General features: G+C 39.6%; 1 protein-coding gene across 3 annotated transcripts in view; it reads right to left on the bottom strand.

Annotated features, from left to right (window-relative positions):
* Window positions 1–3,795: 3,795 nt before the first annotated feature.
* cadps2 (Ca++-dependent secretion activator 2) overlaps window positions 3,796–14,378 on the bottom strand; it is a 254,458-nt gene continuing 243,875 nt past the window's right edge. For all 3 annotated transcript variants that reach the window (XM_067590867.1, XM_067590868.1, XM_067590870.1), the window contains 2 exons: window positions 5,906–6,010; window positions 3,796–5,254 (listed from right to left, as the gene is read on the bottom strand). In XM_067590867.1, coding sequence (XP_067446968.1) covers window positions 5,084–5,254; window positions 5,906–6,010 — 276 coding nt within the window. In that variant the 3' untranslated portion in view covers window positions 3,796–5,083. The remainder of the gene's footprint in view (window positions 5,255–5,905; window positions 6,011–14,378) is intronic.

The following is a 14,378-nucleotide window of genomic DNA, read 5'->3' as shown; positions in this document are numbered from 1 at the left end:
ATTGATTGTTTTGAGTCATTTATTCTCTGATTCAGCTTCTTAAATGTGAATATTTTCTGGTTTCTTTCGTCTCTTTGACAGTAAACTGAATATTTTGTGGACAAAACAAGACATCTGAAGATGTGTCTTAGCATTTGAGAAACAGTGATTGACATTTTTCACCATTTTATAGACCAATCAGCTGATCTGTTCAATCGAGAAAATAATCAACAAATTAATCGATAATGAAAATAATCATTAGAAAAAATATAAATAACAGATTAACTGATAATTAAAATAATCATTAGTTGCAGCCTTAAGTAAAATTATGACCCAAAGTGTCCGTTGTAAACATCCATCACAGTTCATAGACCCACTTTGACCTGCTGTAGTGGTTTAGATCATCTGGTTAAACTGTTTGTTTCCTGTCTGATCATCTGCTTGTTTTTCTTGACTCGACAGGTGATGAACTGTGTTATCTGTGAGATTTGTGTCCGTTTAGGAGATTAAAACCTGCTTGAGTTCAGGGAAAATCTCACGGTGACGGCTAACAACAGCTAACATGCTAACTGTTTGGTTCATGATGGGACGCTAACTGGTCTCAGACATACTACAGTATAGATCCATTTAACCCTCTGCCACGCTACATAAAAGACACACTAGCATAGAAACTTTGGTGTTGGATGTAAACTGTGTGCCGCAGATTTGTCCCATATAAATGTAAAGGAACAGATTTTTATAGGGGTTGATAGAAAGGTCATACTGGTCCGAGCAAGTTCACTTAGAAACATTCACAGTCCCCAGAGGATGAATCCTAATGACCTTCTGACTTTCTTCTACCACCACAGCAATCAAATTCTACAGTTTTCACAAGAAATAAAATAAAAAATGTCAATGAGCAGATTTCCATGAACTTCTCTGGGCACATTCGTACTCTCCAGAGGATTAAACCTTTTAATTATAACCTCATAGTCATGACCCCATGACTAGTGCCACCTTCAGCACAAGGACAGAGAAGAGCTTGACCAGCATACTGCGGGTCACCAAGTCCTCCAACCTCAACAACAGAGCTGGTGGTCATGACCTTCTAAAACGACCTTCTATGGTTAATGTTTGAGCTTGTTATGGTTGGAGAAAGATCATCAAAGGTCTACAAGAAGTTCTGAGGTGCTATAACAGCGTCGTTCTTCTTCTTCTTTTGCTTATCAAAAACATATTTGAGTGACCACAAAAGGCAAATCTGTCTCCTAGAAATGATGTTTTATAAAACTAAACCGCAACAGCAAATATTCTTTGCTAGAAACGTAACGCTGCTGAATCACGTTTTCTCTCAACATAATGAGAAAATGTTGTTAATTAACGTATTTGTAAAAATGTTGATACTGAACGTATGACTTAAATGTTCACAAACAACGTACCTAGTTCAGTGTAGTACTTTTTTCAGGCCCGTTGGTACGCACCGAAATAACCCTGAAGAGACGAGGCGTGCAGTCGCTTCGGTCAGGTGCTGCAGCAGGCGGTCTGCAATTTGCATTCAAATTTTTGTTTTCTCGGTATATTCAAGACTTAAACAAAGTGATCACAAGGACAGGATGACTTAATAAGCTGCCCCTCTTCCTTCTTCCCCATCGGTATGTTTACTTGGCTCCAGATTAATATATTTGTTTGTCACCCGCGTTAGAACTTTTTCTCTTTTTAGGTGGCGACATGTTCACGTTAGCTAACCTGCATCCCGTACGCTCTCTCTCTCTCTGCAGTAATTTAAAGGGACTCTGATAGCAGTGGCACTCGCATCACATCAACAGTTTCGCAGGCAACGACACAAAGGTCGACTCACGTTTCGGAACAGTGTGGCACAGAAGCTCTCAAACACTAATGATTATTGATTTCCAAATGAATGAATATTTGGTGTAATTTTTGGCTTCTTGTTGGCTTGGTGGCCCACCAGACCTGTACGATTATAGGGGAAACACTGTAGTTGGTTTTTTTACCACTAATATATCTGATCTTGCAGTAAAATATCTGCTAGTATAGAAAGTCCAGCTGTGTTTGTGGTCGTGTTCAGACTCTGGTTCAGGTCAGAGAAAGATCCTGGTCTCTGTTTAATACAACAGCAGCATCTTTCACTAACCTGAACCCACACAGGACTCAGGATATGAACCCGGGTCTCTGCAGTCAGAGTCCTGCATCCACCACCGACCTCTGACCTCTGACCCCCGACCTCCCCCCTCCCACCGCAGAGACACATAGAGACGTCACTGGGAAACAGTTTAGTTGTATATGAATGTAATTTCTAGGAGACAGGGCTGCAAAACGAGGCTTGTCAGGAAAATGTAATAATAGATTAATTTTAAACAAAAGACCAGTGCTGTTGTTTTACTGGTGAGGATGGTCACTGTGGGTTGTGATGAATATTGCAGCGTCTTTAGACTTCTACTCTGATTCAAACATTCAAGCAAATAATTATCATTATTAAAAAAATAAAATCATAGAAGTATAAAATAACATTCAAAGCTATGACAGCGGATAAATTAACTTTTAAAACAGTCGAGAGAATCTCACAATTCCAAGCTACCTGTCAAATAAAAATAAATCTCTTTCAGTTGTTTTTTTTTTCTGCTGTTCGCTGTCAAGAGAGAAAACGACGTAAAAGGCGGCGAGGTCTCTCAGAGCTGCCGGAAGCCTTTCGCATATAATCAACGAGAAGCTACAACTGTGGTTGAAAACAAAAAACAGGGAGAGAAGCTGCACTGACGGCGATCGCTGAGCTCTACTGTACAAAGTGACATCAATCCCAGTATGGCTGCATGTGGAGGAGGGCGGGACTTCCTGTCCTGCAGGTGAGAGAGGGAGGAGGAGAGTTTTCTTCTCGGCACCGCCGCCCAGAGCGTCTTGCCTCACCTTCACTTCATGTTTTTGTCGTACATTCTGACTCATGTGTGTGTAACGTTTCAACACGTATGTAAAGAGCATGTGACAGGTCGGGTGTGAGGTGGATGTGTCACTACATGAGCTTTCCTCCCCACCTGAGCAGGACCTTCAGTCACAATGAATGACATGTTACCTCTACTGCGCATTAAAGCTCAATTTACTGCTCACTACTGAGTGTCTATTATATAAGAAGTAGTGAATGAGGGAATGAGGGAGTGAAGCCTAAAAAGCCTAAAAAAGTTTCACATTTTCATCTACAACAGTAATTACACAGTGGTGGAAAGTTACTAAGTACATTTACTCAAGTACTGAACTTAAGTACAGTTTTGAGGTACTTGTACTTTACTTGAGTATTTCCATGTGATGCTACTTTCTACATTTCAGAGGGAAATATTGTACTTTCTACTCCACTACATTTATTTGACAGCTTTAGTTACTTTTCAGATGAAGATTTGACACAATGGATAATATAACAAGCTTTTAAAATACAACACACTGTTAAAGATGAAACCAGTGGTTTCCAACCTTTTTGTCTTTTGACGTCTTACAAAAAGCAGTGTGTAGTCGGGGTCACATTTCACATGTCTATGAGTTGTTAACAGCTCCACCAAATAGTGATTTTTCCCTCTAAACTTCTCACATGCTTTCATTTCAATAAATGTTCAAATGATCCAATATTTCAGCAAAAATCAAAGATTAGAGAAAAAGTCCAAAAACTGAAAACAGATTTGTGTATCAGAACTTTGTTTTTTCTTCTTTCCTCTCCCATTAATCATCTCACCACCCCTCAGATTTATCTGCTGACCCTTTGGAGGGGCCCGACCCCTAGGTTGGGAACCACTGGACTAAACTAGCTAACTGTATATAAAGTAGTGTAAACTAGCTCCACCTCCAGCAGCTACAACAGTAACATGCTGCTCTAACACTGATGCTTCACTATTAATAATCTAATGATGTCATATATAATAATATATCAGTCAGAGGGACCAAACCACTACTTTTACTGCAATACTTTAACTACATCAAGCTCATAATACTTATGTACTTTTACTGTAGTAGGATTTTTCATGCAGGACTTTTACTAGTAATGGAGTATTTTTACATTGTTGTATTGGTACTTTTACTTAAAGATCCCCTCCAGACATGTTTTAAAATGTATATAAAATACACCACTTTGAATCAGAATTGTGTCTGATATGTTTTTTCTACAAAAAAAATCAATTATCTTGTTTAAATCCTTAAAATTATATCTACTCTGTGCTCTGGAGGCTTCAAGTTTCCACATCACACTTGTGTAAATTGAACATTTGACCACGATTAGCTCCAAACTAGTTGTGATGTCACACATCACACTCGTTAGCAACTTAAAATTGGATTTTCAGTAAACGCAGAGAAACTTTCCACTTTCAGCAGATGGATGTGAAAACAAACTCTGCACAGTGAAGCTTAAAAACATGAAGAAGAACTGATTTTTGAGCGGAGGGGACTTTGAGTAAAGCATCCGAGTACTTCTTCCACCACTGTTGCTAGCTAACGTTAGCATTAGCATAACTTGTCCTGTTGTTGAAGCTGCCAGGTATCTATTTCTGTTGATTTTCTCCAGTCATATTATTAAAGTATATTAGTTAATATTATATTAGTAGTAGTAGTATATTAGTAGCTTCAGTTTATATCTAGATATTTATGATTGAGTGAAGAATCAGTAGATGATGAGTGAGGTAACGGTTGTTGACTCGCTGTCCCTGCTGTTAGTTAATAATATCACACGGCTGTTTTATCCTCTTTCCGTTCATTTATTTTGATTTAAGTTTCAGTTTTATAGTCCCAGTTTCACTTTTTATTGAATTAAGACTGAGTGAAGATCAGCAGAGAAAACACATTCACAACATGGCACGCTAGCTAGCGTTAGCATAACTCGTCCTGTTGTCGAAAACAGCAGCAGCAGCCAATCTGTTCCTTAATATGTTCAGCAATCTTATTATAAAATTACACTCATTGTTGACTGTAGTTTCAGCTTTAGTTTTAGTTTTTAGTGAGTGCAGTAGAGTTCAGTTGAGGACACATATCATTAACTGTGATGGGAGGTCTTGGTTTTTTTTTTAGAGAGGTTGATAATCAAGCAGTAACAGGGTGTGTGTGAGGGGAGGATGTGTTTGTGTGTGTGTGTGTGTGTTCAGTCGTCCTCCTCGTCGCTGTCTCTCATGCTGATGCCCTGCAGGCCGTCGCCCGCTTTGACGGCCGCCGTGGCTTCCTCCACCGTCAGCCGGTTGTAGATGGTCTCGTAGCTCTTGTTGTTCAGTGTGACGTCCAGGACGCCCTGCAGCCTGAAGTCGCGGTAGGTCTTCTGTTGAATAGTGGAGGCGAGGGGAGAGGAGGAGGAGGGGGGGGGGGGGATAGGTAAAAGGAGAAGGGATGGAAAAACAGAGAACATCTCAGGAATGCAGCGAGCGGAGGCGGTTGCCGTTCAGAAGGACAAAAGCGGGAAGATTGAGGCTCAAGGACGAGCCAAGTCTTTTATGTGTCGGACCGGGAAGGCAGCGTCTGAGGGGGGTTTTTTTACCTTCAGTCAGAAGCCATTATCATTCCTCGTCTCGTCGCTTTCAAGTTTAACTCGCGCGTCTCTGTACATTAGCAAACTATGAAAAGACAAAAGCGGCGTGCAGCAGCAGCGCACAGTTGAGCAGTTTTCTCTTTTGTGTCTCGCTGCCTCTTCACACCGCCGCTGCTGCTGCTGCTGCTGCTGCTTTCAAGGACACTTCAGCGCGGTTTGATTTGTCTTTATTTTCAATACTATTCCCTCAGCATCAGTTTTGACTGTTTTTTTTTTTTACATGAATAAGCAACATATTAAGATATATTTTCATTCACTGTCAATCTTTTCAAACAGCGACGAGAAGGATCTGATAGGTAAAAGTTAAACCTGTTATAGAAATGTCTCAATGCTAAACTCAGTTTGTGACTGAAGATCTGGTCGTTTTTTTTTTTTTTTGTTTACCTTCACAATCTTGATGAGTGTTTTCAGCTGGTACATGTGCAGCTGCAGGTCCAGTCTGTCCGTCAGCCAAACACACACCGACTTCATGGAGCCGGTGTACCATTGCTGTAAGAAACAAAAAAGCAAAAAACACAGTCAAGAGGGTTATAGATCATCCTGCATGTTGTTGCTACTCACATGCAGCGGTTTTATTTATCAAAAAATGTTTCTTTGAGCCTCTTAGATAATAAAGTATAAAGCAGCAAATCACAAATGTGATGTCTCCAGATCTGAACTTTATTCCTTTCAGTTATTTTATGTAATAAACCCAACAATCCTCCAAATGGTAAACAAATTGAGTCTAATTCCGGTTTCATAAAACTTGAGCCCCATTTTTTCTCATTTGTTCCATCGTTTCTATCAGTAATAACAACATTTTACTCAGCAGGTTAACAGCTGAGATCAGGGAACAATGTTGACATCACTAACAGGAAGTCGAGCAGTCAGACGATCGGACATGTAGCGTCCAGTCATAACAAATGACAGAACAAACATGGCCGGATTAACCTCCTGTTGACCCCTGTTGACCCCTGTTGACCCCTGGCTATACATGTCGATAGTCTAGAGCTGAAATGATTCATCGGTTGACAAAAAAATAACTGATTAACCATTAAAACCATTTTTAACAGCTTCTCAAATTTGAATATTTGAGAATATATAATAATATATATATATGATAATAATGTTTCCCATGATCGTAACTTTAACATCTTTGGGTTTTTGACAGTTTGTCAGACGAAACAAGTCATCTGAATATATGAACCTCAGGGAATAATGATCAGCATTTCTCACTATTTGATGACATTTTATACACTAAAACACAACTGAACAACAAATGAGCAAAATACTAAAACTAGATTTTGACACAAAGAACCTGTCGTAGTTGATACTGAACTTCAGTGCTGCAAATCTGCAATTAATCTAATTATGTAATGATATGACATAAACCTGGGGCTTTTGGACCCCTCGGGGTCTGGGGGCCTCTGGGCAGCTGCTCACTTTGTCCGGTTGGAGGAATAACTGTGTGTTCAGACAGAACATGAAGTGAATTTTAGAGGTGGTGCGATCACATATAAAGTCAATGGAAAGACACAAATACAGGGATCCTGAAGCTTTATTAATATACTTAGAACGACTGGTTGATTTTATGTAGTTTCATAATGAGACGAATTAAGTCGACATGCAAAAGTGTTGCATTAAAAAGGATAAAGACATATATATATCATCTGAATAACAGATTTTCTAGTGCGGAGGACATGACCTCCGACCACTAGAGCCTTTAAAGAGACCTTTATTCTTATAAAGCAGCTTTATTTATCCCCTCTTAAAGGATCCTCAAGCTGTTTTTGTAGTCAGAAAACACCGAGGAGCATCTGTAAAGTCACTTTCCTTTCACAGGCTGAAATATCCTCTAAAAAGAACATAAATAAAACTACATGTTAATGGTTTTACAGCTTCTCTCTGTTAACAAGGACAGTGTGTGGTTGTCTATCCTATATGTTCAGATGAGCGTCGTCTGCTTGCTGACACACACTCGCTTCAGACGACACCACAAACACAAGGTCAAAGGATGCGCGGCAACAAAACGGCAAAACTCAAAAGAGAGGAAATATTTACTTATTCAAAGATACCAATTTACTGTAAAACTCCTGAATGCTGCACGTCAAGGGAAGAGGTCACGGCTCCGCTTTTGAACTTCAAAGAAAAGAAAGGAAAGGAAACAGGTTTCCTTCTTTGTAATTTTCATTAAACGCTCCTTCCTTCACACCTTCTGCCGCCAGGCCACAGCTGCAGGGAAATCAGACGCACCTTTTCTCACCTGAAGAGCTATCCTCACTTACAGCAGCATTCATCACATTGCTGGTAAAATGCACACATCGGGGGGCTTTTATTCAGCTACCAGTCAAACAAGAATGATCAGGCAAAATTGCTCAGACACAGTAATGACCCGTAATATCCAGATCTGCTTTAAGAGCCGCCGGCGGACTTAATTTCACACTGACAAGAACTGTAATTACCTTCCAATTTAAAAGAGAAAAAAACAGTCCAAAGGTTATTTCATGTACTTGACAAAAGCCAAAACATGTCTGTGATCATTCAGGGGTCACGCAAATATTTGATTCTATCTATTGTGAGAGCGACCTTTGACCTCTTTCACACTGGCTCCTCGTTATTATATCAAAGTAATGAAGCTTTTCCCCCCCCACTCAGTCCACACAGTTAAGAGTCGACTAAATGTGAGACATGTATGAAGTCCAACTGAAATCAAAAATCTCTTTTACGGTTATTTTAAAATATATCGATACATTTTGGTTATTAAGGAAAAGACATTTTTTGAATTTCAGATGTCAGAAATGCTCCTTAAGTAAAAGTACATAAGTATTATGAGCTTGATGTAGTTAAAGTATTGCAGTAAAAGTACATAAGTATTATGAGCTTGATGTAGTTAAAGTATTGCAGTAAAAGTACATAAGTATTATGAGCTTGATGTAGTTAAAGTATTGCAGTAAAAGTACATAAGTATTATGAGCTTGATGTAGTTAAAGTATTGCAGTAAAAGTAGTGGTTTGGTCCCTCTGACTGATATATTATTATATATGACATCATTAGATTATTAATAGTGAAGCATCAGTGTTAGAGCAGCATGTTACTGTTGTAGCTGCTGGAGGTGGAGCTAGTTTACACTACTTTATATACAGTTAGCTAGTTTAGTCCAGTGGTTCCCAACCTAGGGGTCGGGCCCCTCCAAAGGGTCAGCAGATAAATCTGAGGGGTGGTGAGATGACTAGTTCTTTGTCTCTAATCTTTGATTTTTGCTGAAATATTGGATCATTTGAACATTTATTGAAATGAAAGCATGTGAGAAGTTTAGAGGGAAAAATCACTATTTGGTGGAGCTGTTAACAACTCATAGACATGTGAAATGTGACCCCGACTACACACTGCTTTTTGTAAGACGTCAAAAGCCAAAAAGGTTGGAAACCACTGGTTTCCTCTTTAACAATGTGTTGTATTTTAAAAGCTTGTTATATTATCCATTGTGTCAAATCTTCATCTGAAAAGTAACTAAAGCTGTCAAATAAATGTAGTGGAGTAGAAAGTACAATATTTCCCTCTGAAATGTAGTGGAGTGGAAGTATAAAGTATATAAGTGAAGTACAAAATTGCACTTAAGTACAGTACTTGAGTAAATGTACTTATTTACTTTCAATCACTGACAGCTGAGCTGAAAGGGGTCAAAGTTGTAAAGGAACTTGTTGTTTTGTTAGCTTTGTGGTTTTGGGGAACACGGACCAAATCATTTAGCATCTAAACTTACGAAGCTCTTAACATAAGTTTCACATCATGCTTCATTTTTCCAAAAGTTTCATGAACTCTCTTTCAAGCCTTAAACTGCTTTTGGACTTTTATGAACACATCAGTGACTCTGAACTGCAACACACGCTCAGAGTTGATGAGCAGTGACACTGGGAAACAGGACAGTAGTGAATCCTGAGATACTGAATCTTCGTATATTAATTCAAGAAGTCAAACAGTTTTGGGATGAGCATAAATGTTTTTTGAAATATCTTTTCCTCAGTTTGGGATGACTGGAGCGACAAGTTCTCCAAAGTAAACTATCACGTCAAACACGTGGTTTGATCATGTTACAGCGTTTTCTAATCTCTATCACCAGGACGACATCATTAGTCTGTGCTTTCCGAAACCCTCACTATTAAAAATAATTCTGTTTTATGATGTGGTTCAGGTCTGGTTGGGTTTAAAGTTAGACCACCTTTGTTGTCACGGTTACACTAAGATCCCCTCCTCACATGTATTAAGACATATAAACATACATGAGTCCATTCTCAGCAGATGAACGTGAAAACAGACTCTGCACAGTGAAGCTCAAACATCCACCTGTAGGCACAAGAAGAAAAACATATTTATAAGAGTTGAAGGAGACGATCGCGGTTACGATTTTTGAAAATGTCTTGACTCACGGTTGTAAATGGGAAACAAACAACAGCCTCCAGTGGCAAAGTTCACTGTTTTGTTTTGTCGCCCCGACCTCCCTACGTGGACTTGTTGCTATATATCGACGTAATCTGACTTCCTCCTTTTTCTCCAGTCAGAATTACTGCAGCCGCTAGATGGCATCTGTCACCTGAACGTAGATATTGGTCGTTCTGGCTGCTGGTATTTATGACCTGTTGTGTTGTTTTTCTTGGTAGGACAGTCTCCATCATTCACATCCCTTCATGTCTTTCCATTGACTTTATATGCAATCATGCTGTGTGTACATTTTGCTTCACGTTGAGGCTGAACAGTAATGAGACGAGGTTTATGTTTGTACTGGTCGCTCATGTGCTTGTGTTGTATTCTAGAAACACTCATTCAATAAATGCTCACAGCGATTTTATCTTCTTAGAAGAGCAGATTTTAGAGCTTGTGTACAAAACTCCTCTAATCTTCCCGCCTGTTATGGTCACTTAATTGTAGATCTAAGAATCAGTTTTCCAGGATCATCTTAATGGCCGAACGTAACGAAAACCTTGATTAAACTTTTTATGGCAAGGATGAGGAAGAAAGGAGGATAAATAGATCCCTGTCTGTCCTCCAGCAGGCTGTTTCTGAAACTATTTACATAAAATCTTAATTATTAATGATGACAAGATTGTGTCAAACTTTCTTAACAATGTAAAAGTAATTTCTTCAAACGTAGCTGGGGGTGGCTAGCTTAGCTTTAGCACAGATATATTAAATTCCTTTAGCTGAGGAACAGAAAGAAACCATGTTTAAGAACTTCATCTAGAGATTGAAGATGAAACAGTAATAAATCTTTTGGCGAGCTGAGTCTCATTCAGCAGACAGTCGGCTGTAAAATGTGACGAACACGGTAACGGAGGGAAGATTCCTGATGTAAATGTCCATCCTCTGGAAGGCTGTAAAGAGTTTTTAGCTGCTGAACAACCAGCAACACTTCCAGTGTGCTGCTTTGCTCGTCATCCGGCTGCGATGCAAACTACGACTACAGGAAGTTACGTAAACACTCAGCGTAGCGCTGGGCGGCGGCGGGCTCATGCTAAAGCTCCCTGCTGATCTGATTTGTCTTTCTGGAGTGACGTAGTGACGAGTACCACCTCAACACTGCTCGCTGTTGAAGCACGAATTATAAGATATAACTTTAAAAGACAGAGGAGATAGAATAGAGTAGTTTTACAGCACAGTACAGGAAGCCCCAACAACAGTGTTTTTAATGTGTAATGTGACCTTGTCTCTATGTTTCTTATACTGGCAGCTAGGAATGTGCAGAGAGCCCAGTATTTGTATTTGTATCTGTATTTGTTGAGGCAGCAAAATTATTTGTATTCGAATAAAAGTGGAAAGAGGTTTAAAAATCCTGTTTTTGTTTTTATTACGCTTTTAATTTTAGAAAATTAAAGTGTTACGATAAGTGTTCATGAAGCATGTGTCAGTAGTTCAGCTTTATTTCTGGGGAACACTCCCAACTCCAGGAGTGATGTCCAATTTAGGAAATATGCGTCATGTAGCAGGTGGATGTGACTCCCCTCACTGAGACCTGCTGATAGACGTCACAGCGGAGCAGAGGAGAGACACTGAGATAGTGATGTAACCGACCTGCACGCTGGTATTTGACTTGTTTTATTTTTCTTCCTGAAAACAAATAACTTTTGAAATATTTGTATGAAACAAATATTCGTTAAAAAAAACCCACTATTTGTGCTTTGTTGAATAATGTATTTGTATTCGGGCACACCTCTACTGACAGCTTCACTGTCTCTTTCCTCTAACAACCATGTGGTGCGTTTTCATTTTTTGGTGAGTCACAGACAGTTTTTCCACCCCGGTGGAAAATAAAGACATATTCTATTCTATTGTATTCTACTAGTGGTGGAAAACTCAGGAGGACAGTTTTAGCCATTTTGGCAGCAGCTGTATCTATTTTTCTTTCATCTTCTCCGTCTCTCCACACACAATATTTTTAGTTTTTTTGCTTTTTTTTTTGGTTTTTCCAATCAGCACACACTCTGGGTTAACAGATGTTCGGGGATGTTTAAATTACTGGGTGATATTTGTTGCTCCTGTGTTGATTTCTTCTTATTTCTTTTCCATCTTCTCCTTCTCTTCATTCGCTCAGCGAGTCTCTGAGAGGCGAGTTTCTCCAGAGCGGTTAATCAGCTGCCTGACGGTCGCCTTGCAAGCCGCGTTAACTGTCGTGGAAATTGAGTACGAAGATGCTCCTTAATTGAGCCGATTAGAGGACGAGAGTGAAAGCAGATGGAGGGAATATGTGGGTGAAGGGAGGAGGAGGGTGCAGGGTGGTCTGCATTAGTCCTGTCAAACAATATCTACATGATGAATGGGGGGCTGGATCCCTGATGGTGTCACAGTAATGATGTCATTTAAACATTTGACACATATTCTCGTTTTGGCACCAAAGAAAAAATAAGTAATTTTGCTAAAATAAAATGTAATTTAAAATTGAATGTTATTTACTGTTCTAAACAGTCCTAAAATTATATTTTCAGCCCTAAAATCTTATTTTTTTTACACACAAATGTGAGGTTTTCTTGATTCTTGTAGATTTGCTTTATATTCACTTATTTACATTAATTTGTAGAAAATTCTTGAATGAAAAGATTTGATGCACTGATGTAATGATTCACATGTTTGGAAAACCTTTTGGTTTTTATTGCTGAAATAGAAAATAATACTTTTGTTAAAATAAAAAAAGTGATTTAAAATCGTCCAAGAATCTTATGTCGAGTTCAGTTGATGGGTCCCTAAAAATGAGTCCAAAAATGTGTTTTATTATTTATTCTGTGTTTTTATAAGATGCTGATCTTTAATGTAAATGAAACTACAACAGAGGAAAATATGTATTGATGTAAAAATCAAAGAGTTTAATGTTAAAGACGATGATTTTTAGGAAATTCTTGAATATAAATAAAACTGCAACATAAAAAAAAGATATAATTATGCACTGAACAAAATAAATAAATACAGAAATAAAAAACATTTGGTAGAACTAAAGAATACATCTAGTGTTATTTAATGTTATGTTATTTTCTCAAAAGTAATACCAGGAGCAGAAATTTATTGTCATTTTACAGTTTTTGATTTCTAGAAAATTCCTGAACGTAAACAAAATCTAAACAAAAAGAAGCGGCATCATCTCAAACAAACAAAAACACCTTGAAGGCTGAATCTGAGACTGAACTTCCTGTTCAGAGATCCATCTTTCTTTCTTTCTTTCTTTCTTTTTTTTTTTACAGCATGCAGGTTCGTCCTGTCAGCTGCTTCATCAAGGTGATTTGGCTGCTAATATGAAGAGGATGGAGCCGTGTGTGTGTGTGAGGGCATGTATTACACTCTTCATCCACACAGAGACGTTCCCTGGTGAGCACTCGTACACAAATCAACAGACGGGCGCATGTGAGCATGCACGCTATAAAAAAAAAAAAAAAAGGATTCATGTGCGTGTTTGACGTGTCGACGCCCCCGCCTGTCTTTGTCCTGTTTCCCCGTCTTATCGCTCGCTTTAACAGCCTCGTTCTCCTTTATATTCGTCTGTGTCGACAAACCTTCTGTTTACAAAAAAGGCGCCATCAATGAATTTGATTTTGACTCACTCAGATGAACGTAAACAAGACAATTGCGTACCCATAATGCTGCTGGCGGGGGGCGTGAAGCTGCTGTATGAACACAAGATTTACTTTCTTTGTCACACACACACGTACATTGTGTGTGTGTGAAACATGATGAAGGGCTGAGCGGAGACACTTCGAGGGCCCCCGCCATCACCTCCCTCCCCGGCGCATGACTGGACGCTTCTGAGCTCCATTAGACTCGTTCTCTCCAAACACACACACACACACACACACACACATCCAGGCCTCCGACAAATCAACACACGGTGCGGCTCGAGCCTCAGCCACCAACACGCTGAACCCTCAGCGGAGGCGGCGGGCGGCAGAAATCCATCGCTCGGCCTCGTGCTGCTAATGTGGATGAAGGTCTGAGCTGCCATGTCCGCCGTATTGACTCACGGCGGCGAGCTGAGGCGTGTTCGGCAACTCGGCGCTAAAATAATCTTATAAATCTGAATCCTGGAGAGGAGGGGGGCCGATGGATAGGTTAAAATTCTTAGTGACAGTCATAGAAATCATGTTTAGTGTGTTCCTGTGTGAAAGAGGAACAAAGAGCAGATCCCGCCACGTCTGTTTGGGTAAACTCACGTCACTACTAGAGGTTGAAACAGATGAAGAAGTATTCGCCCCACCGCTCGGCCGCGCTCTGAGCGTTAAAGAAAGTGTGATGATACTTTATCGAGAGTTGTCTCTTTCCTCAGCGAAGTCAAGTGCGAGAGGTGAAATTGCCACGACAGAGCTCCCGCAGAGTGAGCCGACAGCTCTCGGTGTTTCCTAAG

The sequence above is a fragment of the Thunnus thynnus genome, chromosome 5 (assembly GCF_963924715.1).
Source record: "Thunnus thynnus chromosome 5, fThuThy2.1, whole genome shotgun sequence".
In the NCBI taxonomy this organism is placed as follows: domain Eukaryota; kingdom Metazoa; phylum Chordata; class Actinopteri; order Scombriformes; family Scombridae; genus Thunnus; species Thunnus thynnus.
This window is presented reverse-complemented; position numbering and strand designations above follow the sequence as displayed.